Source organism: Scomber japonicus, chromosome 1 (genome assembly GCF_027409825.1).
Source record: "Scomber japonicus isolate fScoJap1 chromosome 1, fScoJap1.pri, whole genome shotgun sequence".
NCBI lineage: Eukaryota > Metazoa > Chordata > Actinopteri > Scombriformes > Scombridae > Scomber > Scomber japonicus.
In genome coordinates, this window is record NC_070578.1 from 38270084 (window position 1) to 38295575 (window position 25492).

A 25492-nucleotide genomic window follows, 5' to 3' on the forward strand; every position below is an offset into this window, starting at 1 on the left:
CTCCTGCTGCACATATCACACAACAAAAGGGCCTGTCTGAGGTTATTAACGTTAGCGGACCAGGAGGGGGGGGGGCGAGGAGGGGGGGGCAGAGGGGGGGGGTGAGGAGGGGGGGGGGGCAGAGGAGGGAGGGGGAGGAGGGGGGGGGCAAGGCAGCTTTTCATAGTCAAAAATGGAAGAATTAGCTTCCGGCATTTTGGAAAGTACTACAAAAAACCAACAGGAGCAAGGAGGTTGAAGTGTGTGTGTGTGTGTGTGTGTGTGTGTGTGTGTGTGTGTGTGTGTGTGTGTGTGTGTCATTACCTCCACTACACACACACACACACACACACACACACACACACACAAAGGAGAGTCGATGGGTATTTGTCCTTGTCCTCCCAGAAGAATCTAATAAAGTTGTTTACAAGCAGATGTTGAATAAAGACACACAATGCGCTCCTTTATCCTTTTTACCCCCCCCCCACCCCCTTCCTCCCCCTCCTCCTCCTCTTCCTCCTCCTCCTCCTCCTCCCCCCCAGGCAATCCCATTCACCTCCTCTCTCTTCAATAAGAAAGAAGCCAACCCTGCCCTTTACAGTTTACCATGTAGAGTGGATAATTGATTAGCTGCTCCGGGTCGAGCAGCGTCTCTAAAACTGTTTCTGACAAAAGTTTCAAAAGCTGATTTTTTGCTTTTTAAGTTTTTAAATTTCATGTTTTATTTTCAGTATCTGTGTTTCTGTGTTTCTGCTGCTCACACGTGGATCCACAGACACAGAGCTAGGAAGGAAGGCTACATTATAAATGTAATAGATTACTTTAGATTACTAGTTACTCTGTTTATAATGTAATAAGTAATGTAACTATTTCAATGACTTCATCAAAGTAATGTAACTTATTACATTTGATGACTTTTCATCTGTTAGGGGAAATGTTCCCTCCTTCTGTCCTTCCTTCCTTCCTCCATCTGTCCTTCCTTCCTTTCTTTCCTTCCTTCCTTCCTCCTTCCCTTCCTAACCCTTTGTAATCATCAACATTTTCATCAGTAACTGTTTCCTTCCTGTCTTCTTTTCCTTCTTTCTTTCCACCTTTCCTTCCTTCCTTCCTTTTATCTTTCCTTACTGTCTTATTTTCCTTCTTTCCTGCTTGTCTCCTTTCTTCCTTCCCTCCTTCTTTCCTTCCTCTTATTTTCCATCTTTCCTTCCTGTCTTTTTTCCTTCTTTCCTTGTCTCCTTCTTTCCATCTTTCCTTCCTGTCTTTTTTCTTTCTTTCCTTCTCTCCTTCCTTCCATCTTTCCTTCCCTTCCTCCTCCCTTCCATTTTTCCTTCCTGTCTTATTTTCCATCTTTCCGGCTTGTCTTCTTTATTCCTTCCTTCCATCTTCCCTTCCCTCCTTCCTTCCATCTTCCCTTCCCTCCTTCCTTCAATCTTTCCTTCCCTCCTTCCTTCCAAGTTTTCTTCCTGCCTTGTTTTTCACCTTTCTTGCTTGTCTACTTCCTTCCATCTTTCCATCTTTCCTTCCTCTTATTATCCATCTTTCCTTCCTGTCTTTTTTCCTTCTTTCCTTGTCTCCTTCTTTCCATCTTTCCTTGTCTCCTTCTTTCCATCTTTCCTTCCCTTCTTCCTTACTTCCATCTTCCCTCCTTCCTTCCCTCGTTCCTTCCATCTTTCCTGCTTGTCTTCTTCCTTCCTTCCTTCCCTCCTTTCATCTTTCCTTACTTCCATCTTTCCTGCTTGTCTTCTTTCTTTCTTCCTTCCATCTTTCCTTCCTGTCTTTTTTCATTCTTTCCTTGTCTCCTTCTTTCCATCTTTCCTTCCCTTCTTCCTTACTTCTATCTTACCTCCTTCCTTCTGTCTTCTTTCTTTCTTCCTTCCGTCCTTCCTTCCTTCCTTCCTTCCTTCCATCCATCTTTCCTTCCTTCCTTCCTTCCATCTTTCCTTCTTGCCTTAATTTCCATCTTTCCTTCCTCTCTTATTTTCCATCTTTCCTGCTTGTCTTCTTTCTTTCTTCCTTCCTTCCTTCCTTCCTTCCTTCCTTCCTTCCTTCCTTCCATCTTTCCTTCTTGCCTTAATTTCCATCTTTCCTTCCTGTCTTATTTTCCATCTTTCCTGCTTGTCTTCTTCCTTCTCTCCTTCCTTCCTTCCATCTTTCCCTTCATGTCAAATATTAAAAAGTGAGTAAAATCTTAAAGGTGTGATTAACTTCCTTTCATCAGTAACTGTAACATTTAGATTTATTTTATGACGTCGTTACATCACTAATCACGAACTCAAGAGGCAAAACTGAACTTTTATTCTGACTTCAGCCTGTTAAAGACTTTTGGACGGCCGCCTCCCATCGCCTCCCATCTTCCTTCCTTCCTTCCTTTCATCTTTCCCTCCATGTCAAAGTTACTGTTTCCTTACTTCCATCTTCCCTCCTTCCTTCCTGTCTTTTATTCCTTCTTTCTTTCCTCCCTTTCATCTTTCCTCCCTCTTATTTTCCATCTTTCCTTCCCTTCTTTCTTACTTCCATCTTCCCTCCTGCCTTCCCTCCTTCCTTCAATCTTTCCTTCCTGTCTTTTATTCCTCCCTTCCATCTTTCCTTCCTCTTATTTTCCATCTTTCCTTCTTGTCTCCATTCTTCCTTCCTTCTATCTTTCCTTCCCTTCTTCCTTACTTCCATCTTCCCTCCCTCCCTCCTTCCCTCTTCCTTGCTTTCTTTTATTCCTTCCATCTTTCCTTCCTGTCTTTTATTCCTTCTTTCTTTCCTCCCTTCCATCTTTCCTTCCTGTCTTCTTTTCCATCTTTCCTGCTTGTCTTCTTTCTTTCTTCCTTCCTTCCATCTTTCCTTCTTGCCTTAATTTCCATCTTTCCTTCCTGTCTTTTATTCCTCCTTTCTTTCCTCCCTTCCATCTTTCCTTCCTCTTATTTTCCATCTTTCCTTCCTGTCTTCTTTCCTTCTCTCCTTCTTTCCATCTTTCCTTCCCTTCTTTCTTACTTCCATCTTCCCTCCTGCCTTCCCTCCTTCCTTCCTGTCTTTTATTCCTTCCATCTTTCCTTCCTGTCTTCTTTTCCATCTTTCCTGCTTGCCTACTTTCTTTCTTTCTTTCTTTCTTCCTTCCTTCCTTCCTTCCTTCCTTCCTTCCTTCCTTCCTTTCATCTCTCCTTCCTCTTATTTTCCATCTTTCCTTCCTGCCTTAATTTCCATCTTTCTTTACTTTCTTAGATTTATTTTATGACGTCGTTACATCACTAATCACGGACTCAAGAGGCAAAACTCAACTTTTATTTTGACTTCAGCCTGTTTAAGACTTTTGGACGGCCGCCTCCCATCGCCTCCCATCGCCTCCCATCGCCTGCATCACTCTCAGCAGATGAGATGCAGCAGGTATAAGTCCAGCTGGCTCCGAGCACCTCGCCGTATAAAGGGATTAACTTTCCCGGAAAATGTTTGGACGCATCCGTGAAGAGCCAACGTTGTACGAATCTTAGCTGGCTAGAGGCAAAATAAAAGTGTGTTACGGCTCTGTCCCAGTTTGGCTCTGTGTCCCTTCACCAGTCCACCAGATAGATACCCTCGGGGCTTTTCTGCCTGTTTGAGACCAGACTGAGTGGAGGGGAGAGGCGGGGGGGGGAGGGGGGGGGGGTAGATAGGAGAGGCTGCAGATTATATTTAAGGAGCACATGAGAGGTTGCTGCTTTATGCTCTTTTGTTTTTTTGCAGCCTGAATGTAAAAGCTTCTCTATGCTGAAGTTTATTGTGTCGTGTGCTCATTACTTCTGTTGTAGTTTAGCTTAAAGACCGTGTAAAGTGAATTCAGACATTTTCTTCTAAACACATTAAATAGGTCATAATGTATTTCTAAAAAAGGTGTAAAAAGCATTTCAACCATTTAGATTTGAATTGTGGAGCTAGGCTTCACAAACTGTGTTTCAACATTTCTGTGTTCAGGATTTAATGATTAGCATAAACCCGCCCCTGCTGCTGTAGAGGTATAAATACATTCAGCACACACACTACTACTACTACAGTCTACAGTTAGCCAGTTAGCTGAGTTAGCCACCGAGCTAGCAGCTGAGTTAGCTGCAGAAAGCTCTCAGACGTAGCGTTCATGTTTCTGGTAGAGGTGGTGACTTTGATTGACAGGTGACACTTGGTAGGGGGCGGGGCTTCAGCGAACTCGGTGGCCACGCCCACAGCGTTTGGGAGCAGAGAAAGAGGCTGATTTTTACACATTTTTGAAGCCTAATTTTATATATTTGGCGATTTTCTTTAATAATTCAAATCTGGCAGGGTGGTTAACAACACACTTTTCTGTGGTATGTCAAACTCAGAACACATATTTATTCTTACTTTACACAGACTTACACGGAAAAACTGAAAAATGCCAAATCTTGCAATTAACTGGCTAATTATTGCAGCTTTATATTTATCACTGTGTTATTTTATATTTTGCATGTTTCTATTTTAGCCTGATAATAATATTTGTACTTTTTTTCTGCTTCATTCCACACAGCAGCCTTTTAAAAGGTGAAATCTGAAATCTTGCTCCTCACCGTCGAGGGAGGAGGACAATGTTTTCTGAGTTTTTGTTTTTTTTTGTTTTTCTATTTCCCTTCCTGAGCTCCACACCTTTCCTCCATCAGCCTCTTTAGCCCCGCCCCCCTGTGTATCCTCCAGTCAATCAGCTCCCACTAGGGCTGGGCGATTATAGCAAAAATCTAAATCACAATTAATTGAACTTTTCACCTTGATTACGATTGATGACCATTGCTGCATTAAACTAATGTAAACTATACATGTGTTTTTTTAGCACTAAGCTCCACTATACTGTTGTCACGTATAAACCATCAGCAGGTTTATTGGGCTAATTTAGCAGACTGTAATGATTTGGTACCATGAAAGTAAAGTAAATACACAAGTAAATACACAATGTACTAACAGAAGTATGTCATTTGAGACACAGCGCAGGTTTTCAGTTCAGTTTGCTTTACTTCCTGTATCTGAGCCCAGAATAAAGACATTTCTCTCCAGCTTTGCTCTCCCTACATTCTCCTACATTTGGGTCCATGAGTGTATTTTTACTGCAGCACTTTAAAAAAAACCCAAATGTTTCTGGTGGAGTCAGTAGGAAAAAAACATATTTTTAGTTAGAAAGCCATGTATTATTATTATATGTGCTGCTGCTGCTGCTGCTGCTGTAAACATCATTCACAGCTTCACTAAAGCTTTCTGGAAAAACAAAAGCTCACATCAAACCCAGCAGGTATCAAATCACTCATCTGTGCACACAAATTAACACAACATATTATTATACAGTATTGTTCATGTTTCAGGATTTGTGTTTAAAGGGATTTTAACACAACACTGTTAAATAGAGGAAAACAAAAATACATATCCAGCATATCTGAGCAGCTCGTTTAGAGACACACACATAGTAATTTGAGCCATTAATACAATTCAAAATTATAATTTCATAATTGATATTTCTTTTTTAAAAAGTGCAAACATTTGGAGCGTTTTGGTAGCTGAGTGGTTACAGAGCATGCAGCATAATGGCAGCGTCCCTGGTTTGACTCTATGTTATACTACTTCCTAGATAAAGGCAAAAAAATGGCCAAAATAAATCTCAACAACAACAAAAAGAGAAAAAAAAGTGTTAAAATTCTCTAGTTCTAGCTTCTTAAATATGAATATTTTCTGCTTTTCTGTGTAAACTCAGTATGTTTGGGTTTTAGACTGTTGGTTTAACACATTTTTTGGTTGCATCTTGAGTTTTGACATTTTTGCACAATAAATCTATAAATATTTTATAGAACAAATAAAACGTCTGATCAACTAATGGAAATGGAAATGTCTGACAGATTAATTGATTGATGAGAATAATCATTACTTAAATGCTGATCAGGAAACACTGGCTGCAGACCCACGAGGATAACTGACTTTCTGTCCACCTGGTGACACATTATTAAAATTATAATAACAATATTTTACGATTGATTTATTCTTTTTATTCTTATTTAACCCTTTGTAGGTCTGCTTTGTGTCATGATATCTGCTCAAAAAATAAAATGTATTGAACCCATTTAACTTTTTAGGTCAATCTTTAGCACTTGTATGAGGAATGTAATGCACAGACAGACCATCAGATTGTTCTATGGTTGCTATAGATACAGGTTGTTCTGTGGTTGCTATAGATGCAGGTTGTTCTATGGTTGCTATAGATACAGGTTGTTCTATGGTTGCTATAGATACAGGTTGTGCTATGGTTGCTATAGATACAGGTTGTTCTATGGTTGCTATAGATACAGGTTGTTCTATGGTTGCTATAGATACAGGTTGTTCTGTGGTTGCTATAGATGCAGGTTGTTCTATGGTTGCTATAGATACAGGTTGTGCTATGGTTGCTATAGATACAGGTTGTTCTATGGTTGCTATAGATACAGGTTGTTCTATGGTTGCTATAGATGCAGGTTGTTCTATGGTTGCTATAGATGCAGGTTGTTCTATGGTTGCTATAGATACAGCTTGTTCTATGGTTGCTATAGATACAGGTTGTGCTATGGTTGCTATAGATACAGGTTGTGCTATGGTTGCTATAGATACAGGTTGTTCTATGGTTGCTATAGATACAGATTGTTCTATGGTTGCTATAGATACAGGTTGTTCTATGGTTGCTATACATACAGATTGTTCTATGGTTGCTATAGATACAGATTGTGTTCTATGGTTGCTATAGATACAGGTTGTTCTATGGTTGCTATAGATACAGGTTGTGTTCTATGGTTGCTATAGATATAGGTTGTTCTATGGTTGCTATAGATACAGGTTGTTCTATGGTTGCTATAGATACAGGGTTGTTCTATGGTTGCTATAGATACAGGCTGTTCTATTGTTGCTATAGATACAGGTTGTTCTATGGTTGCTATAGATACAGGTTGTGTTATGGTTGCTATAGATACAGGTTGTCCTATGGTTGCTATAGATACAGGTTGTGTTTTAGTGTATAAACGAAGAATAACACAAATCACTGCTGACATAAGAGACATTTTTGAAGTTGAGTTTCATTTTTTTCATCTTGTACACGAACAGAATGAGTCTCTAACATGTTTTTAAATAAAGTTATGAACAAATGAGGTCTGTAGAGGTCTGTAAAACATCACATTTAGGCTCAATGAGAGAAAAAAAATCCATGTTTTGCAATGGCCTCAAAGAGGCAGGAAAAACAAATAAATTATTGTTTTAAATAAGACTTTTTTGGTGTGACATACAAAGGGTTAAAAACAGTGCTAACATTATCTAGTTCCAGTTTCTTAAAAAACATCTGTTGAAGTTGAACACATTTCTGCCTGCATCTTCAGCTTTGATAGATATTTTGTAGAACAAGAAAAAAACTGACAGATCAACTAATTGAGAAAATAATTAACAGTTTAATCAATAATGAAAATAATCATTACTATCTATCCTACTAGTGTGAATGCTGATCAGTAAACACTAGCACCTGTCTGTTAACAGTCAGAGAGAAGTAACAGCAGCAGTAAGTGTGGTTTGTTGCTGCTACTAATTAAGAACAGGAGCTGAAATGTGATTTACACACATATAAAAACAAGCTGCATGATGAATCAGCTCTGAGTGAACATCTGTCGTCTGCTCTGCTCAGTCTAACTCAGTCTAACTCAGTCTAACTCTGTCTGAAGCTGTTTGATGGAAGATTTGGGTTTTCTGACTCTCTAACTCTCTGACTGTAAATGCTGTAATGCTCTTACAATGGAAGTGATGGAGGACTAAACCCACAGTCCTCCCTTCTTCTTTCCTTCCTTCCTTCCTTTATTCCTCTGTCCTTCTTTCCTTCCTTCCTTCCTTCCTCTTTTCCTTTTTTCCTTTCTTCTCTTCCTCCCTCCCTTCCCTCTCTTCCTCCCTCCCTCCCTCCTCTTCCCTTCTGTCTGTCGTTCCTCCCTCCCTGCCTCCTTCTCCCTTACTTTCCTTCCTCCCTTCCTTCTTTCCGTCTGTCCTTCCTTCCTCCCTCCTTCTCTCTTTCTTTCTTTCCTTCCTCCATCCCTCATTCTTCTTTCCTTCCTTTCCTTCCCTTCCTTTCCTTCCTCCCTTCCTCCCTCCCTCCTTTCCTTCCTTTCTCCTTTCCTTCTTTCCTCTGTCCTTCTTTTCTTCCTTCCTCTTTTCCTTTCTCCCTACCTTCCTTCCTTCCTTCTTTTCTTCCTTCCTCTTTTCCTTTCTCCCTACCTTCCTTCCTTCCTTCTTTTCTTCCTTCCTCTTTTCCTTTCTCCCTACCTTCCTCCCTTCCTTACATGCTTCCGTCAAAACAGATGGGGTCAGTTTGACCCGGGAGGACGACATGAAGGTTAAATATATATTTTTTCCACAGAAGGAGGACTGTGGGTTTAGTCCTCCATCTCTTCCATTCTAAGTTCATTATGAAGGATCTTCTAATGGTCAGTATGAACAGGAGGAATCATTACAGCAAGAAAAACACCTTTAATGTTCATTTAGGCTCCTGACTGTTGATTTTAAGAAGGAATTAAAAAACTGTGAACCTTTCCTTTAAAACAGGGGTGCCAAACATACGCTTACACTAAACATACACTTGCCATCTTGTGTTCTTTTCCTTCCTTCCTTCCATCTGTCCTTCCTACCTTCCTTTTTTCCTTTCTTCGTTTCTTCCTTCCTTCCTCCCTTCCTTCCATCTGTCCTTCCTTCCTTCCTTCCTTCCATATGTCCTTCCTTCCTTCTTTCCTTCCTTCCTTCCTTCTGTCTGTCCATCCTTCACTCTCACTCTCTTTCCTACCTTTCTTCCCTCCTTCCTTTTGCCTGTCTTTCCTTCCTTCCCTTCTTATTTCCTTATTTCCTTCCTTCCTTCCTTCCTTCCATCTTTTTAATGATCCGACATGAACATGAGATCAAATTGGTCTGTATGTGGCCATTGAATGAGAATGAGTTTGACACACACATGCTTTTAAAAGCTTCAAAAAGGAAGATATAAAATCTTATTATTTTATCTCAGATCCAAACATCTGCTGATAAAGTGAAAAATATATCAGATATCTTTTTGTCTTCATCTTTTTTTTTTTTTACAGAAATATAAAAAATAAATAAAAATCTCTTGTAGTTAAAGTAAGAAGCAGCAGTGAGTGTGACGTGCTCTGTGAAGCAGTCAGTGACCCGAGAACACCAGCTGGTTCAAACATCAGCAGAATACAGCTGGAATCTCTCCGTCTGTCTGTCCTTCCTTCCTTCCTTCCTCCCTTCAATCTGTCCTTCCTTCCTTCCTTCCATCCTTCCATCTGTCCTTCCTTCCTTCCTTCCTTCCTTCCATCTGTCCTTCCTCCCTTTCTTTCCTGTCTTGTTTTCCTTCCTTCCTGCCTTCCTTCCTTCCTTCCTTCCTTCCTTCCTTCCTTCCTCCCTCCCTTCCTTCCTTCCATCTGTCCTTCCTTCTGTCCTTCCTCCCTTTCTTTCTTTCTTCCTTCCTTCCTTCCTCCCTTCCTTCTGTCCTTCCTCCCTTTCTTTGTTTGTTTGTTTGTTTGTTTCTTTTTTTCCTTCTTTCCTTCCTGTCTTCTTTTCCTCCCTCCCTTTCTTCCTTCCTTCCTTCTGTCCTTCCTTCCTTTCTTTCTTTCATCTTTCCTTCCTGTCTTCTTTTCCCCCCTCCCTTCCTTCCTTCCTTTCTTCCATATGTCCTTCCTTCCTTCCTTCCTTCCTTCCTTCTGTCCTTCCTCCCTTTGTTTGTTTGTTTGTTTCTTTTTTTCCTTCTTTCCTTCCATCTTTCCTTCCTGTCTTCTTTTCCTCCCTCCCTTTCTTCCTTCCTTCTTTCCTTTCATCTTTCCTTCCTTCCTCCATTCCATCTGTCTTCCTTCCATCCTTCTATCTTTCCTCCCTTTCTTTCTTCCATCTTTCCTTCCTTCATTCCTTCCATCTTTCCTTCCTGTCTTGTTTTCATTCCTTCCTGCCTTCCTTCCTCCCTCCCTCCCTTCCTTCCTTCCTTCCTCCCTTTCTTTCTTCCTTCTTTCCCTTCCTTCCTTCCTTCTTTCCTTCCTTCCATCTTTTTAATGATCCGGCCCACATGAGATCATATTGTTCTCTATGTGTCTCTTGAATGAAGATGAGTTTGACCCTCCTGTGTTAAGAGATATCGTCTGCTGTGTTTCCAGCAAGTTTTCTGCTTGTAACTTAGTTTTTTTTTTCTTTTCTTTCCTTTTCTTTCTTCTTCCCCCCCTCCCTCCCTCCATCTGTTTACGGTGATTTCAAAGCTTTTCTGTGGTCAAACTTAAAGTAGAAAATGGATCCTGCTTTTTGTAGCAGAGGCAGATTGTCCTTCCTCCCTTTCTTTCTTTCTTTTTTCCTTCCTTTGTTCCTTCCTGTCTTTCCTTCCTCCCTTCCATCTGTCCTTCTTCCCTTTCTTTCTTTCTTTCTTTTTTCCTTCCTTCCATCTTTCCTTCCTGTGCTGTTTTCCTTCCTTCCATCTTTCCTTCCTCCATTCCATCTGTCCTTCCTGTCTTTCCTTCCTTCCTTCCTTCCTTCCTTCCTTCCTTTCTTTCTTCCTTCTTTCCCTTCCTTCCTTCAATCTTTCCTTCCTGTCTTGTTTCCCTTCCTTCCTTCCTTCCTTCTTTCTTCCTTCCTTCCTTCTTTCTTCCTTCCTTCCTTCCATTTGTCCTTCCTCCCTTCCTTCCTTCCATGTTTTCATTCCTTCCTGCCTTCCTTCCTCCCTTCCTTCCTTCCTTCCTTCTTCCCTCTCTTTCTTTCTTCCTTCCTTCCTTCCTTCCTTCCATCTTTTTAATAATCCTGCCCACATGAGATCAAATTGACCCTCCTGCGTTAAGAGATATCGTCTGCTGTGTTACCAGCAAGTTTTCTGCTTGTAACTTAGTTTTTTTTTCTTTTCTTTCCTTTTCTTTCCCCCCCCCCCCCCCCCCCCTCCCTCCATCTGTTTACGGTGATTTCAAAGCTTTTCTGTGGTCAAACTTAAAGTAGAAAATGGATCCTGCTTGTTGTAGCGGAGGCAGATTGATCTCAGTCTGACAGCTTCTCTAACAGCAGATAGATAACTGCTGCGGCTCCCGAGTGAAAAGATAACGACACAGACACTCGCCGTTCCACCACCAACAAGATACCGCCGCAATTTTAACAAGCATGCTGCATGAGGAAAGGAAAAAAAGAAAGAAAAAAAGAAAGAAATGAAAAAAAAAAGAAGTATGAAAATAACAATGCAGATGAGAGGAAAATGATGTTGTGTGTTTGCAGAGACGATATGCAGAGCGGAGGGAAGAGCTCTCATCCTCCTGCAGACTCTTCCTTCTTTCCTTCCTCCATCCCCCTTTCTTCCTTCCTCCCTCCATCCCCTTTCTCCGTCCATCCTTCCTCCCTTCCTCTGTCCCTCCTTCCTCCCTTCCTTCTTTCCTCTATCCTTATTTCCGCCCTTCTTCTTTTTCTTTCTCCCTCCCTCCCTCCATCCTTCCTTCCTTCCTTCTTTCCTCCTTTCCTCCGTCCTTCCTTCCTTCCTTTCTCTCTTCCTTCCTACCTTCCTTCCTTGCTTCTTTCCTCCATCTTCCCTTCCTTTCTCTCTTCCTTCCTACCTTCCTTCCTTGCTTCTTTCTTTCCTCCCCCCTTCCTTCTTTCCTTTCCTGCCTTCCTGCCTTCCTTCCTTCCTCCCTCATTTCCTTCCTACCTTCCTCCCTCCTTCTCTCTTTCTTTCCTCACCCTACCTTCCTCCTCCTTCTTTCCTCTGTCCTTATTTGCTTCCTTCCTCCCTTCTTCTCTTCCTTTCTCCCTCCGGCCTTCCTTCTTTTCTCCCTCATTTCTTTCCTACCTTCTTCCTCCCTACCTTCCTTCTTCCTTCCATCCTTCCTTCCTTGACTCGAGGACAACAGGAGGTTTAACTCGACATTTATATAAAAGTGATCATAAAATAAAGTTGATATATTAAATATAGAAATATTAACTACTTCCTTTTCTAGAAAGAAGTTAAGAAGAGAGTTTGACTAAAAGATGAACCTCAGCAGTCACGAGAGAGACAGAGAGAGAAATCAAACCGTGTTCCTTCTGCACTAAATCTTATATTTAACTTCTTCATGTGAAACGCCGGGTTGTTTCAGGCTGTATTCTGTGTTTCACCAAAACATGTTGAGATGTGGAAAATCACTTTGGTTTGAGTTCACAGACGCTTTAAACCTGTGATGATGAAGAGTCAACCATGCACACGGAGTTACTCTAGAGGGACATGAGTGCTGCTTTATGTCATAGACAGGGCTGCATAGGGGATGGAGGAGGGGGGGGGGGGGGGGGGGGGTAAACACTTGTTCTCCCTTCTTCATGTTTTTCTATCCTTTTTCCCTCCTTTGACTTGCAGGAGTTTTCATCTGGTGTGTTTTTCAAAGCCTTACATTTGTTTAAGAGATTGTTAAAATGATGATTTTACAATATAATGATGTTACGGATGGTTTTGAGCTCTTAAGAAGCTGTTGTGTTTATTCACAGGGGGGGGGGGGGGGGGTGAAGAGGGGGGGAGGGGGGGGAGGTGTGTGGGGGGGGGTCAAGTGGAGTACTATGTATTCAGGCTTCGTTTTACGAATGTTTTAAATGCATTTACATTTACTGTGGAGGTTTTCATATCTGAGTTTGTATTATTATTATTAGCATTAGTATTAGTAGTATTAGAAGTACTAGTAGTAGTAGTACTAGTAGTCGTAGTAGAAGAAGTAATAGTATTATTAGTAGTATTAGAAGTACTAGTAGTAGTAGTAGTAGTATTATTAGTAGTAGTATTAGTATTAATAGTAGTTAAGGTAGTATTAATAGTAGTTAAGGTAGTATTAGTAGTGGTATTAGTAGAAGTAATAATAGTAGTATCAGTAGTAGTAGTAGTATTAGTAGTATAATAATAGTAGTAATAGTAATAGTAGTAATAGTAGTAGTAATAGTAGTAGTAGTAGTAGTAGTGTAGTAGTAGTAGTAGTAATACTAGTAGTCGTAGTAGTAGTAGTAGTAGTAGTATTAGTAGTATTAGTGGTAGTAGTGTAGTAGTAGTAGTAGTAATACTAGTAGTAATAGTAGTAGTAATAGTAGTAGTAGTAGTAGTATTAGTAGTATAATAATAGTAGTAATAGTAGTATTAGTAATAGTAGTAGTAGTATAATAGTAGTAGTAGTAGTAGTAGTAGTAGTATAAGTATAATAGTAGTAGTAGTAATACTAGTAGTAGTAGTAATAGTAGTAGTAGTAGTAGTAGTATTAATAGTAGTATTAGTAGTAGTTGAAGTAATAATAGTAGTATCAGTAGTAGTATAATAGTAGTAGTATTAGTAGTAGTAGTAGTAGTATAAGTATAATAGTAGTAGTAGTAATAGCAGTAGTAGTAGTAGTAGCAGTAATAGTAGTATTAGTAGAAGAAGTATTAGTAGTAGCAGTCATTATAGTAGTAGTATTATTAGTAGTACTACTACTAGTAGTAGTAGTAGTAGTAGTAGTAGTAGTAGTAGTAGTAGTAGTAGTAGTAGTAGTAGTAGTAGTAGTAATAGTAGTATTATGTTTTAACCCAGCAGTGTTTTCAGTTAAACTTCAGATGCTCCATGAAGCCAGCGGACCTCCACCCCCCTGCTGGGAGGACGGTGTCTGAGCTGGAGGGGTCATTAGAGGTCATATCTGAAGTCTGAGGACTGGAGGTATGATTGTTCTCATGTGAGTCTGTCGGGGGGGCTCCGCTCTGAAATCTCGCCTTGGGCACCGACATCATCAGGGTCACTGAGTTTCATCCGCTCTGATTGGCTGGCAGGTCTCTGAATAAATGTGCCATCATTTAACCGTACAGGTAGGTAACCTAGCAACCGCCCTGGCAACATTTCCACCTGTGTTTTCCTCACTGTTTAAAATTGTCCTTCAAACCTCCTCAACACAGAAAATTCTTCCTTCCTTCCTTCCATATTCCTTTCCTTCCTTCCTTCCTTTCCCCCTCCTTACTCCTTTCCTTTCCTTCCTTCCTTCCTTCCTTCATTCCGTCCTTCCTTCCTCTTTTCCTCCTTACACCTTTCCTTCTTTCCTTCCTTCCTATTTTCCTTCCTTACTCCTTTCTTTCCTTCCTTCCTTTCTTCCTTACTCCCTTCCTTCCATCCCTCATTACTCTTTTCCTTCCTTCCTTCCTTCCTTCCTTCCTTCTTTCTTCACTTCCTTCCTTCCTTCCTCTTTTCCGCCATACTCCTTTCCTTCCTCCTTTCCTTCTTCTTTTCCTTCTTACTCCTTTCCTTCCTTCCAACCATCATTTAACCGTACAGGTAGGTAACCTAGCAACCGTTCTGGCAACATTTCCACCTGTGTTTTCCTCCCTCACTGTTTTAAAATTGTCCTTCAAACTATCAACTACAATCTTTTCCTCCTCTGAGATGTGTTTCCTTCTATTTTTAAAAACAAACATCCCGAAGAAAGAAAAATGAAAAGTAATCTGCATCACTGCTGGACACAATCGGTCCTGTGATGCACACTTTTCTCTCCTCGTCTCCTCGTCTCCTCCTTTACTGTGTGAGAAATGTGACAACGCAGAAGATAATATACAAACGTGATGAAACTGAGCTGCGGAATTTAAAATTTTCCTTCCTTCTATCCCTCTTTCCTCGTTTCCTTCCTTCCTTCCTCCTTTCCTTCCTTCTATCCCTCTTTCCTCGTTTCCTTCCTTCCTTCCTCCTTTCCTTCCTTCCTTCCATCCCTCCTTACTCCTTTCCTTCCTTCCTTCGTTACTCCTTTCCTTCCTTCCCTCCTTACTCCCTTCCTTCCTTCCTTCCTCTTTTCCTCCTTACTCCTTTCCTTCCTTCCTTCCTTCCTCCCTTCATTCTATCCCTCCTTACTACTTCTTCCTTCCTCACCCCCTCCTTTCCTTCCTTCTTCCTCCCTTCCTTCCTTCCATCATCCCTCCTTTCCTTCCTTCTTTCTCCCTTCCTTCCTTCATCCCTCCTTTCCTTCCTCCTTTCTCCCTTCCTTCCTTCATCCCTCCTTTCTTTCCTTCTACCTCCCTTCCTTCCTTCCTTCCTTCCTCCCTTCCTACCATCCCTCCTTACTCCTTTCCTTCCTTCCTTCCTCTTTTCCTCCTTGCTCCTTTCCTTCCTTCCTCTTTTCCTTCCTTCCTTCCTTCCTTCCTTCCTTCCTTCCCTACTCCCTTCCTTCCATCCCTCTTTACTCCTTTCCTTCCTTCCTTCCTCTTTTCCTCCTTACTCCTTACTCCTTTCCTTCCTTCCTCTTTTCCTCCTTACTCTTTTCCTTCCTTCCTTCCTTCCTTACTCCCTTCCTCCTTACTCCTTTCCTTCCTTCCTCTTTTCCTCCTTACTCTTTTCCTTCCTTCCTTCCTTCCTTCTTTCCTCTTTTCCTCCTTACTCCTTTCCTTCCTTCCTTCCTTCCTTCCTTCCTTCCTTACTCCCTTCCTCCCATCCCTCCTTACTCCTTTCCTTCCTTCGTTCCTCCCTCTTTTCCTCCTTACTCCTTTCCTTCTATCCCTCCTTACTCCCTTCCTTCCTTACTCCCTTCCTTCCATCCCTCCCTACTCCTTTCCTTCCTTCCTTCCATATTATACACTCAATTGAATGACACAATGACATATAGCAGTTTGTAACCGTACAGGTAGGTAACCTAGCAACCATTTTGGCAATATTTCCACCTTCCTTCCTTCCTCTTTTCCTCCTTACTCCTTTCCTTCCTTCCAATTGAATGACATACAGCAGTTAGTTACCAAGCAGCAGCAGCCGTGGTAACAGTGGGATAATATCTTCCATGTAATTGATTTATTGGGTGTTATCTCTTAAATGTAATTCAATATTAATTTATCAGCTGTGTGTAAATATCAGCTGAACTCCTCCACATGAATTCCTCTTATCTTTCCTCCAGAGCGTGCTGGATCAATCTGAGAGCATGATTTATTGATTTCACCTTCTTCACATTGGGTTATATTGTCACTCAAATCTCAAGAAGCTTCAGCTGCCTCCTACTCTCTTTCTTTCCTTCCTTCCTTTCCTTCCTCCCTTCCCCCTGTCCTTCTTTCCTTCCTTGCTCCCTTCCTCTTTTCCTTTCTCACCCCTCCTTCCTTCCTTCATCACCCCCTCCTTTCCTTCCTTCTTTCTCCTTTCCTTCCTTCCTTTTATTACAATAGACACAATGACACAGCGACCCTTATTATTATTATTATTATTAGGGCCCGAGCACTGACCAGCACAAAGCCCTTTTGTATTTGCAAAGATTATTATTATTCTTCTCTTTCTTATTCTTTTTTGACCCCTTAAACGTGCCCCAAAACTCACCAAAGTTTGCATGCAAGCCAGACCTGCCGACATGCATGCACCTGCATGGGGGGGGCGAGGGCCCGTTCATCGCCGCTTGCAGCTTTAATTATTATTATTATACTAAACCTCCATAAATTGAGAAAGTGCAACTTACGAACACACAGGTCTCCACTTTCATAGAAACCCGGGCAGCACTGAGATCGCCGCCTGTACATCGTCCTCACTCCTCTCCTGTAGGCCGTCTTATAGCTGATCCTGAGAGAGAGAGAGAGAGAGAGAGAGAGAGAGTGAGGGAGAGAGAAGGAGAGAGAGAGAGAGCGAGAGAAGGAGAGAGAGCGAGAGAGAGAGAGAGAGAGAGAGAGAGAGAGAGAGAGAGAGAGAGAGGGAGACAGAGAGAGAGAAGGAGAGAGAGAAAGCGAGAGAAGGAGAGAGAGAGAGAGAGAGAGAAGGAGAGGGGGAGAGATGGAGAGAGAGCGAGAGAAGGGGAGAGAGAGAGAGAGAGAGCGAGAGAAGGAGAGAGAGAGAGAGAGAGAAGGAGAGAGAGAGAGAGAGAGAGAAGGAGAGGGAGGGGGAGAGAGAGAGAGAGAGGCAGAGAGAGAGAATGAGAGAGAGAGAGTGAGAGAATGAGAGAGAGAGAGTGAGAGAATGAGAGAGAGAGAGTATAAATCTTCATTATTCATTCTCCAGGTCTTCTTCTTTTCATTCAGATAACACAACTACAGTACATTTTACTCCTCAGTTTAAAGGAGCAGTTCACCCGTTATCATGTTATTCAGAAACATTAAAAATCATTACACTTCTAAAAAAAGACCCCGGCACTTAAAATATGAAGAGATTTACTCCCACTCGCTCAAGGACGATGATGCTTTGTGACATCTGGGCTGGAGATCAATGACTCAGCTCTTACCCGGAGGAGCTAAACTGGTGGCTATAAAGCTTAATGTGGTCATTAAAGCCGATACGCTGATAGTCGCTCATCACAATGACCACATCAGATATAGAGAGCTGAACTTCCTGTGACAGAGGACGGGCAGAGTTTAACATACTGGACATGAGATGAGAGCCGGAGGGAAGGAGGGAAGGAATGAAGGAAAGGAGAAGGAAGGAGGGAGGAAGGAAGAAGGAAGGATAACAGAGAGGTGGGAAGGAAGGAGGGAAAGAAGAAGGAAGGAAAGAAGGAAAGAGGGAAAGAAGAAGGAAGGAAAGAAGGAAGGAGGGAAGTAAGCAGGAAGGAGGGGGGGGAATGAAGAAGGAAGGAAAGGAGGGAAGGAAGGAGGAATGAAGGAAAGAAGAAGGAAGGAAGGAGGGAGGGAAGGAAGAAGGAAGGAAAGCAGAGAGGTGGGAAGGAAGGAGGGAAAGAAGAAGAAAGGAAAGAAGGAAGGAGGGAAAGAAGAAAGAAGGAAAGAAAGGAGGAAGGAAGGAAGGAAGGAAGGAAAGAAGAAGGAAGGAAGGAAAGGAGAGAGGAAGGAGAGGAGAGAGGAAGGAGAGAAAGAAGAAGGAAGGAGTGAGGAAAGAAAGAGAAGGGGGAGGAAGGAAGGAAGGAAAGGAGGGAAGGAAGAAGGAAGGAAGGGAGGGAGGGAGGGAAGGAAGGTGGGAAGGAAGAAGGAAGGAAGGGAGGGATGGAGGAAGGAAAGGAGGTAAGGAAGAAGGAAGGAAGGGAGGGATGGAGAGAAGGAAGAAGGAAGGAAAGGAGGGAAGGAAGGAGGAAGGAAAGCCGATACGCTGATAGTCGCTCATCAAAATGACCACATCAGATATAGAGAGCTGAACTTCCTGTGAAAGAGGACGAGCAGAGTTTAACGTACTGGACATGAGATGAGAGCCGGAGGGAAGGAGGGAAGGAATGAAGGAAAGGAGAAGTAAGGAGGGAGGAAGGAAGAAGGAAGGATAACAGAGAGGTGGGAAGGAAGGAGGGAAAGAAGAAGGAAGGAAAGGAGGAAGGAGGGAAGTAAGCAGGAAGGAGGAGGGGGGGTGAAGAAGGAAGGAAAGGAGGGAAGGAAGGAGGAATGAAGGAAAACAGAGAGGTGGGAAGGAAGGAGGGAAAGAAGAAGAAAGGAAAGAAGGAAGGAGGGAAAGAAGAAGGAAGGAAAGAAGGAAGGAGGGAAGTAAGCAGGAAGGAAGGGGGGGTGAAGAAGGAAGGAAAGGAGGGAAGGAAGGAGGAATGAAGGAAAGAAGAAGGAAGGAAGGAGGGAGGGAAGGAAGAAGGAAGGATAACAGAGAGGTGGGAAGGAAGGAGGGAAAGAAGAAGGAAGGAAAGAAGGAAGGAGGGAAGTAAGCAGGAAGGAGGGGGGGTGAAGAAGGAAGGAAAGGAGGGAAGGAAGGAGGAATGAGGGAAAGAAGAAGGAAGGAAGGAGGGAGGGAAGGAAGAAGGAAGGAAAGCAGAGAGGTGGGAAGGAAGGAGGGAAAGAAGAAGAAAGGAAAGAAGGAAGGAGGGAAAGAAGAAGGAAGGAAAGAAGGAAGGAGGGAAGTAAGCAGGAAGGAAGGGGGGGTGAAGAAGGAAGGAAAGGAGGGAAGGAAGGAAAGCAGGGAGGAAGGAAGGAAGGAGGGAAAGAAGAAAGAAGGAAAGAAAGGAGGGAGGAAAGAAGGAAGGAGGGAAGGAAGAAGGAAGGAAGGAAGGAAAGGAAGAAGGAAGGAAGGGAGGGAGGGAAGGAAGGAGGAAGGAAAGCAGGGAGGAAGGAATGAAGAAGGAAGGAAAGGAGGGAAGGAAGGAGGAATGAAGGAAGGAAGAAGGAAGGAAGGGAGGGAAGGAAGAAGGAAGGAAGGGAGGGAGGGAGGGAGGGAGGGAGGGAGGGAAGGAGGAAGGACAGCAGGGAGGAAGGAAGGAAGGAAGGAAGGAAAGAAGAAGGAAGGAAGGAAAGGAGAGAGGAAGGAGAGGAGAGAGGAAGGAGAGAAAGAAGAAGGAAGGAGTGAGGAAAGAAAGAGAAGGGGGAGGAAGGAAGGAAGGAAAGGAGGGAAGGAAGAAGGAAGGAAGGGAGGGAGGGAGGGAAGGAAGGTGGGAAGGAAGAAGGAAGGAAGGGAGGGATGGAGGAAGGAAAGGAGGTAAGGAAGAAGGAAGGAAGGGAGGGATGGAGAGAAGGAAGAAGGAAGGAAAGGAGGGAAGGAAGGAGGAAGGAAAGCCGATACGCTGATAGTCGCTCATCAAAATGACCACATCAGATATAGAGAGCTGAACTTCCTGTGAAAGAGGACGAGCAGAGTTTAACGTACTGGACATGAGATGAGAGCCGGAGGGAAGGAGGGAAGGAATGAAGGAAAGGAGAAGTAAGGAGGGAGGAAGGAAGAAGGAAGGATAACAGAGAGGTGGGAAGGAAGGAGGGAAAGAAGAAGGAAGGAAAGGAGGAAGGAGGGAAGTAAGCAGGAAGGAGGAGGGGGGGTGAAGAAGGAAGGAAAGGAGGGAAGGAAGGAGGAATGAAGGAAAACAGAGAGGTGGGAAGGAAGGAGGGAAAGAAGAAGAAAGGAAAGAAGGAAGGAGGGAAAGAAGAAGGAAGGAAAGAAGGAAGGAGGGAAGTAAGCAGGAAGGAAGGGGGGGTGAAGAAGGAAGGAAAGGAGGGAAGGAAGGAGGAATGAAGGAAAGAAGAAGGAAGGAAGGAGGGAGGGAAGGAAGAAGGAAGGATAACAGAGAGGTGGGAAGGAAGGAGGGAAAGAAGAAGGAAGGAAAGAAGGAAGGAGGGAAGTAAGCAGGAAGGAGGGGGGGTGAAGAAGGAAGGAAAGGAGGGAAGGAAGGAGGAATGAGGGAAAGAAGAAGGAAGGAAGGAGGGAGGGAAGGAAGAAGGAAGGAAAGCAGAGAGGTGGGAAGGAAGGAGGGAAAGAAGAAGAAAGGAAAGAAGGAAGGAGGGAAAGAAGAAGGAAGGAAAGAAGGAAGGAGGGAAGTAAGCAGGAAGGAAGGGGGGGTGAAGAAGGAAGGAAAGGAGGGAAGGAAGGAAAGCAGGGAGGAAGGAAGGAAGGAGGGAAAGAAGAAAGAAGGAAAGAAAGGAGGGAGGAAAGAAGGAAGGAGGGAAGGAAGAAGGAAGGAAGGAAGGAAAGGAAGAAGGAAGGAAGGGAGGGAGGGAAGGAAGGAGGAAGGAAAGCAGGGAGGAAGGAATGAAGAAGGAAGGAAAGGAGGGAAGGAAGGAGGAATGAAGGAAAGAAGAAGGAAGGAAGGAGAGAGGGAAGGAAGAAGGAAGGAAAGCAGATAGGTGGGAAGGAAGGAGGGAAAGAAGAAGAAAGGAATGAAGGAAGGAGGGAAGTAAGCAGGAAGGGGGGGGGATGAAGAAGGAAGGAAAGGAGGGAAGGAAGAAGGAATAAAGGAAGGAAGGGGGAAGGAAAGAAGGAAGGAGGGAAGGAAGGAAGGGAGGGAGGGAGGAAGGAATGAAGAAGGAAGGAAAGGAGGGAAGGAAGGAGGAAGGAAGGCAGGGAGGAAAGCAGGGAGGAAGGAAGGAAAGGAGGGAAGGAAGAAGGAATAAAGGAAGGAAAGGAGGGAAGGAAGGCAGGGAGGAAAGGCGATACGCTGATAGTCGCTCATCAAAATGACCACATCAGATACAGAGAGCTGAACTTCCTGTGACAGAGGACGAGCAGAGTTTAACGTACTGGACATGAGATGAGAGTCGGCTTCACACTCATATTGTTATTATTACTATTAGATAATATGATTAACCCTCCGGTTGTCCTCGAGTCAAGGAAGGAAGGAGGGAGGAAGGAAGGAAGGAAGGAGTGAGGAAGGAAGGGAGAAGGAAGGAGGGAGGGAGGGAGGGAGGGAGTGAGGGAGTAAAGGAGGGAGGGAGGAAGGAGGGAGGAAGGAAGGGAGAAGGAAGGAGGGAGTAAGGAGAGGAGGGAGGGAGGAAGGAGGGAGGAAGGAAAGGAGAAGGAAGGAGGGAGGAAGGAGGGAAAGGAGAGAGGAAGGAAGGAGTGAGGAAAGAAAGAGAAGGAGGGAGGAAGGAAGGAGGGAGGAAAGAAGGAAGGAAGAAAAGAAGGAGGGAAAGAAGAAGGAAGGAAAGAAAGGAAGGAGGAAAGAAGGAAGAAGGGAAGGAAGAAGGGAAAGAAGAAGGAAGGAGGGAGGAAGGAAGGAGGGAGGAAGGAAGGGAGAAGGAAGGAAAGGAGAGAGGAGGAGAGAAGGAAGAAGGAAGGAAAGGAGGGACGGGAGGAAGGAAGGAAGAAGGAAGGAAAGGAGAGAGGAAGGAGAGAAGGAAGAAGGAAGGAAGGAAGGAAGGAAGGAAAGGAGGGAGGAAGTAGTGAGGAAAGAAAGAGAAGGAGGGGGGAAGGAAGGAAGGAGGGAAGGAAGAAGGAAAGGAGAGAGGAAAGGAGGAAGGAAGGAGTGAGGAAAGAAAGAGAAGGAGGGAGGAAGGAAGGGAGAAGGAAGGAAGAAGGAAGGAAAGGAGAGAGGGAAGGAAGGAGTGAGGAAAGAAAGAGAAGGGGGAGGAAGGAAGGAAAGAGGGAGGAAGGAAGGGGAAAGCAAAGAAGAAGGAAGAAGGAAAGGAGGGAGGAAGGAAAGAAGGAAGGAAGGAAAGAAGGAACAGTCAAAACAGACGGGGTCAATTTGACCCGGGAGGACAACACTAAGGTTAAAACTTTAAATTTTTATAATTATGATCAAGTTTAAGTTATTTATGAAGTAAAAAGTCAAATATTTATTTTATTTATTATCAGAGTTGTGCAAGACTGAAAATGTTACTGGACCTGACATAATAAACCTGATACCAAGACATTTAAAGAAAGGTGACTGTAATGTCACCGATTTGGTTTGTGGACTGCCTTTTTGAAGCCTTGAGTTTAGCAATTTGACCGCCGCCATCTTGGATTTTTGGAGCCAGAAGTGACAATATTTGACCGTAGCTGCTAGCTTGGTATAAATACACATATTGCTCCCTCATGTGATCGGATCAGTGATTAGCCCCAAAAATCCTGATGGTGTAAAGCCTGGTGTTCATACCTGTGTCTGGTGCATTTGAACCAGTTGAGGATGTCGGTGCAGCGGGTGTAGTAGACCTGGTCGAAGGGGTGAGCGTAGGACTCCTGGACGGTCACTGCATAGCTGAAGGTAGAGACAACAAGATAAAGCATTTATTAACAAGGATGCTTATAAAACGTTAAGAAGACTGCATTCAATTAACCCTCCTGTTGTGTTCGAGTCAAGGAAGGAAGGGAGGAAGAAGGAAGGAAAGGAGTGAGGGAGGGAGGAAGAAAGGGGATGGAGGAAGGAAAGAAGGAAGGAGGAAAGAGAGAAGAAGGAGAGAAGGAGAGAGGAAGGACAGATAGAAGGAAGGAAGGAAGGAAGGGAGGAAAGGAAATAAGGAAGGGAGGAAGGAAGGAAGGAAGGACAGAGGAAAGACTTAAGTGAGGAAGGAAGGTAGGAGGAAGGAAGGAAAGAAGGACAGAGGAAAGAAGGAAGGACGGAGAAAAGAAGTAAGGAAGGAAAGAAGGTAGGAGGGAGGGAGGAAAGAAGGAAAGAAGAAAGGGGGATGGAGGAAAGAAAGAAGAAGAAAGAGAGGAAGGTAAGGGGGGAGGAAGGACAGGAGGAAGGAAGAAAGGGGGATGGAGGAAGGAAAGAAGGAAGGAGGAAAGAGAGAAGAAGGGGAGAAGGAGAGAGGAAGGACAGATAGAAAGAGGGAAGGAAGGAAGGACGGAGGAAAGACTTAAGTGAGGAAGGAATGTAGGAGGAAGGAAGGAAGGAAGGACGGAGGAAAGACTTAAGTGAGGAAGGAAGGTAGGAGGAAGGAAGGAAAGAAGGACAGAGGAAAGAAGGAAGGACGGAGGAAAGAAGTAAGGAAGGAAAGAAGGTAGGAGGGATGGAGGAAAGAGAGAAGAAGAGAGAGAGGAAGGTAGGGGGAGAAAGGTAGTAAAGGATAGAAGGAAGGATGGGAGTAAAGGAAAGAAGGCAGGGAGGAGGGAAGGAAGGGAGGAAAGGAAATAAGGAAGGGAGGAAGGAAGGAGGGAGGAAAGAAGGAAGGAAAGAAGGACAGAGGAAGGAAAGAAGGACAGAGGAAAGAAGGAAGGACGGAGGAAAGAAGTAAGGAAGGAAGGGAGGAAAGGAAATAAGGACGGAGGAAAGACTTAAGTGAGGAAGGAGGAGGAAGGAAGGACGGAGGAAAGAAGTAAGGAAGGAAAGAAGGTAGGAGGGAAGGAGGAAAGAAGGAAAGAAGGAAGGAAGAAAGGGAGGAAAGAGAGAAGAAGAAAGAAGTAAGGACGGAGGAAAGAAGGTAGGAGGGAGGGAGGACAGAAGGAAGGAAGAAAGGGGGATGGAGGAAGGAAAGAAGGAAGGAAGGAAGGAAGGAAGGAGGAAAGAGAGAGGAAGGACAGATAGAAGGAAAGAAGGAAGGATTTAACAAGGATGCTTATAAAATGTTGAGAAGACTGCATCCAATTAAATTATAATATTAACTAAACAGCCTCATGCTCCAACGTCTGATTCAAGGATCTCCGTCTGAATTACTCTCAAGGTCTCGTTAGAAACTACACACACACACACACACACACACACACACACACACACACACACACACACACACACACACACACACACACACACACACACACACACACACACACACACACACACACACACACACACACACACACACACACACACACAGGTAATTGTTCTCATGCTGCTATGAAGTCAATAATTCTTCCTTTTAAAACTGATCATCAGGAAGTGAAGAAGTGAAGTATTGATCCCAGGATAGAAAGCTCAGGCTACGGCTTCGTCCTTATGCTGCTTTTTATTAATAAGAAAAATGTTTCAGGTGCATCGATTTCTGAGAAAGAAAGAAAAAAAAAAAAAAGGTTTATTTTATTTCCCCTAAATCAGGGGTGTCAAACATGCGGCCCGTGGGCCAGAATTGGCCCGCCGAGGGGTCCGATCCGGCCCACTTCCTTTCCTTCCTTCCTTGCGTCCTTCCATCTGTCCTCCCGTCCTTCATCCCTCCTTTCCTTCCTTCCCTCCTCCCTTTCTCCCTCCTTTCCTTCCTTCCCTCCTCCCTTTCTCCCTCCTTTCCTTCCTTCTTCCTCCCTTCCTTCCTTCTTCCTCTGATCCGGCCCACTTCCTTTCCTTCCTTCCTTGCGTCCTTCCATCTGTACTCCCGTCCTTCATCTCTGCTTTCCTTCCTTCCCTCCTCCCTTTCTCCCTCCTTTCCTTCCTTCTTCCTCCCTTCCTTCCGTCTTCCTCCCTTCCTCCCTCCGTTCCTTCCCTTCCTTCTTCCTCCTTTCCTTCCTTCTTCCTCCCTTCCTTCCGTCTTCCTCCCTTCCTCCCTCCGTTCCTTCCCTTCCTTCTTCCTCCTTTCCTTCCTTCTTCCTCCCTTTCTTTGTTTGTGTTTCTTTTTTCCCCCTTTCCTTTAATCTTTCCTTCCTGTCTTCTTTTCCTCCATCCTTTTCTTCCTTCCTTCCATCTATCCTTACTTCCTTCCTTCCATCTGTCCTTCCTTCCTTCCTTGCTTGCTTCCATCTTTCCTTCCTGTCTTCTTTTCCTTCCTTCCACCCTCCCTTTCTTCCTTCCTTCCATCTGTCCTTCCTTCCTTTTGTCCTTCCTCACTTTCTTTCTTTCTTTTTTCCTTCCTTCCTTCCTTCCTTCCATCTTTCCTTCCTTCCTTCCTTCCTTCCTTCCTTCCTCCCTCCCTTTCTTCCTTCCTTTCTCCCTCCCTTTCTTCCTTCCTTCCATCTGTCATTCCTTCCTTTTGTCCTTCCTCCACTTCTTTCTTTCTTCCTTCCTTCCATCTGTCCTTCCTTCCTTCCTTCCTTCCTTCCTTCCTTCCTTCCTTCCTTCCTTCCTTCCTTCCTTCCTTCCTTCCTTCCATCTTTTTAATGATCCTGCCCACATGAGATCAAATTGGTCTTGTATGTGGCCTTTGAATGAAAATGACTTTGACACCCCTCCCCTTAAATTTTCCCTGAATTGTAAAATAACTCTCTGATTTCTTCACTGAACAAACCTGACAGCTTGTTCTCATTGTGTTTCCTTTGTGTTGAATAAAGGTTAGCAAACTGAGTCTAACCTTCAGTAATAAATAAAAAAACCTGAAACAGTCCTCAGAGATATTACCTGTTCCAACTATTCCTACTGATTACACTCACATATTATCGATCACGGCACCTGCACTCTGTATCGCTCTCATCAGAAAAGGACATTGTGCTTTTACTCAGCGTAGCACTGAGCGGTGAGTCCACTCAAACAGTCACATTAGCATCACTCTGAATTTATGGCCTGGGTCCGTCCCCCGGAGTAAACCTTTTCCTTTTTGCTTTTGATTATTGGCAAACCCCCTCGCCCCTTGATTTGTGGCGGGGAGTCCATTAGTT

The 25492-nt window shown here is 43.7% G+C and overlaps 1 protein-coding gene across 1 annotated transcript in view; it reads right to left on the minus strand.

Moving 5' to 3' along the window:
* The window catches only part of LOC128366028 (multiple epidermal growth factor-like domains protein 11), a 220044-nt gene that overhangs the window by 193763 nt on the left and 789 nt on the right, over positions 1–25492 (minus strand). The window contains 2 exon segments of the mRNA XM_053326712.1: positions 16381–16477; positions 22131–22232. Of these exon segments, the coding sequence (XP_053182687.1) occupies positions 16381–16477; positions 22131–22232 (199 nt within the window).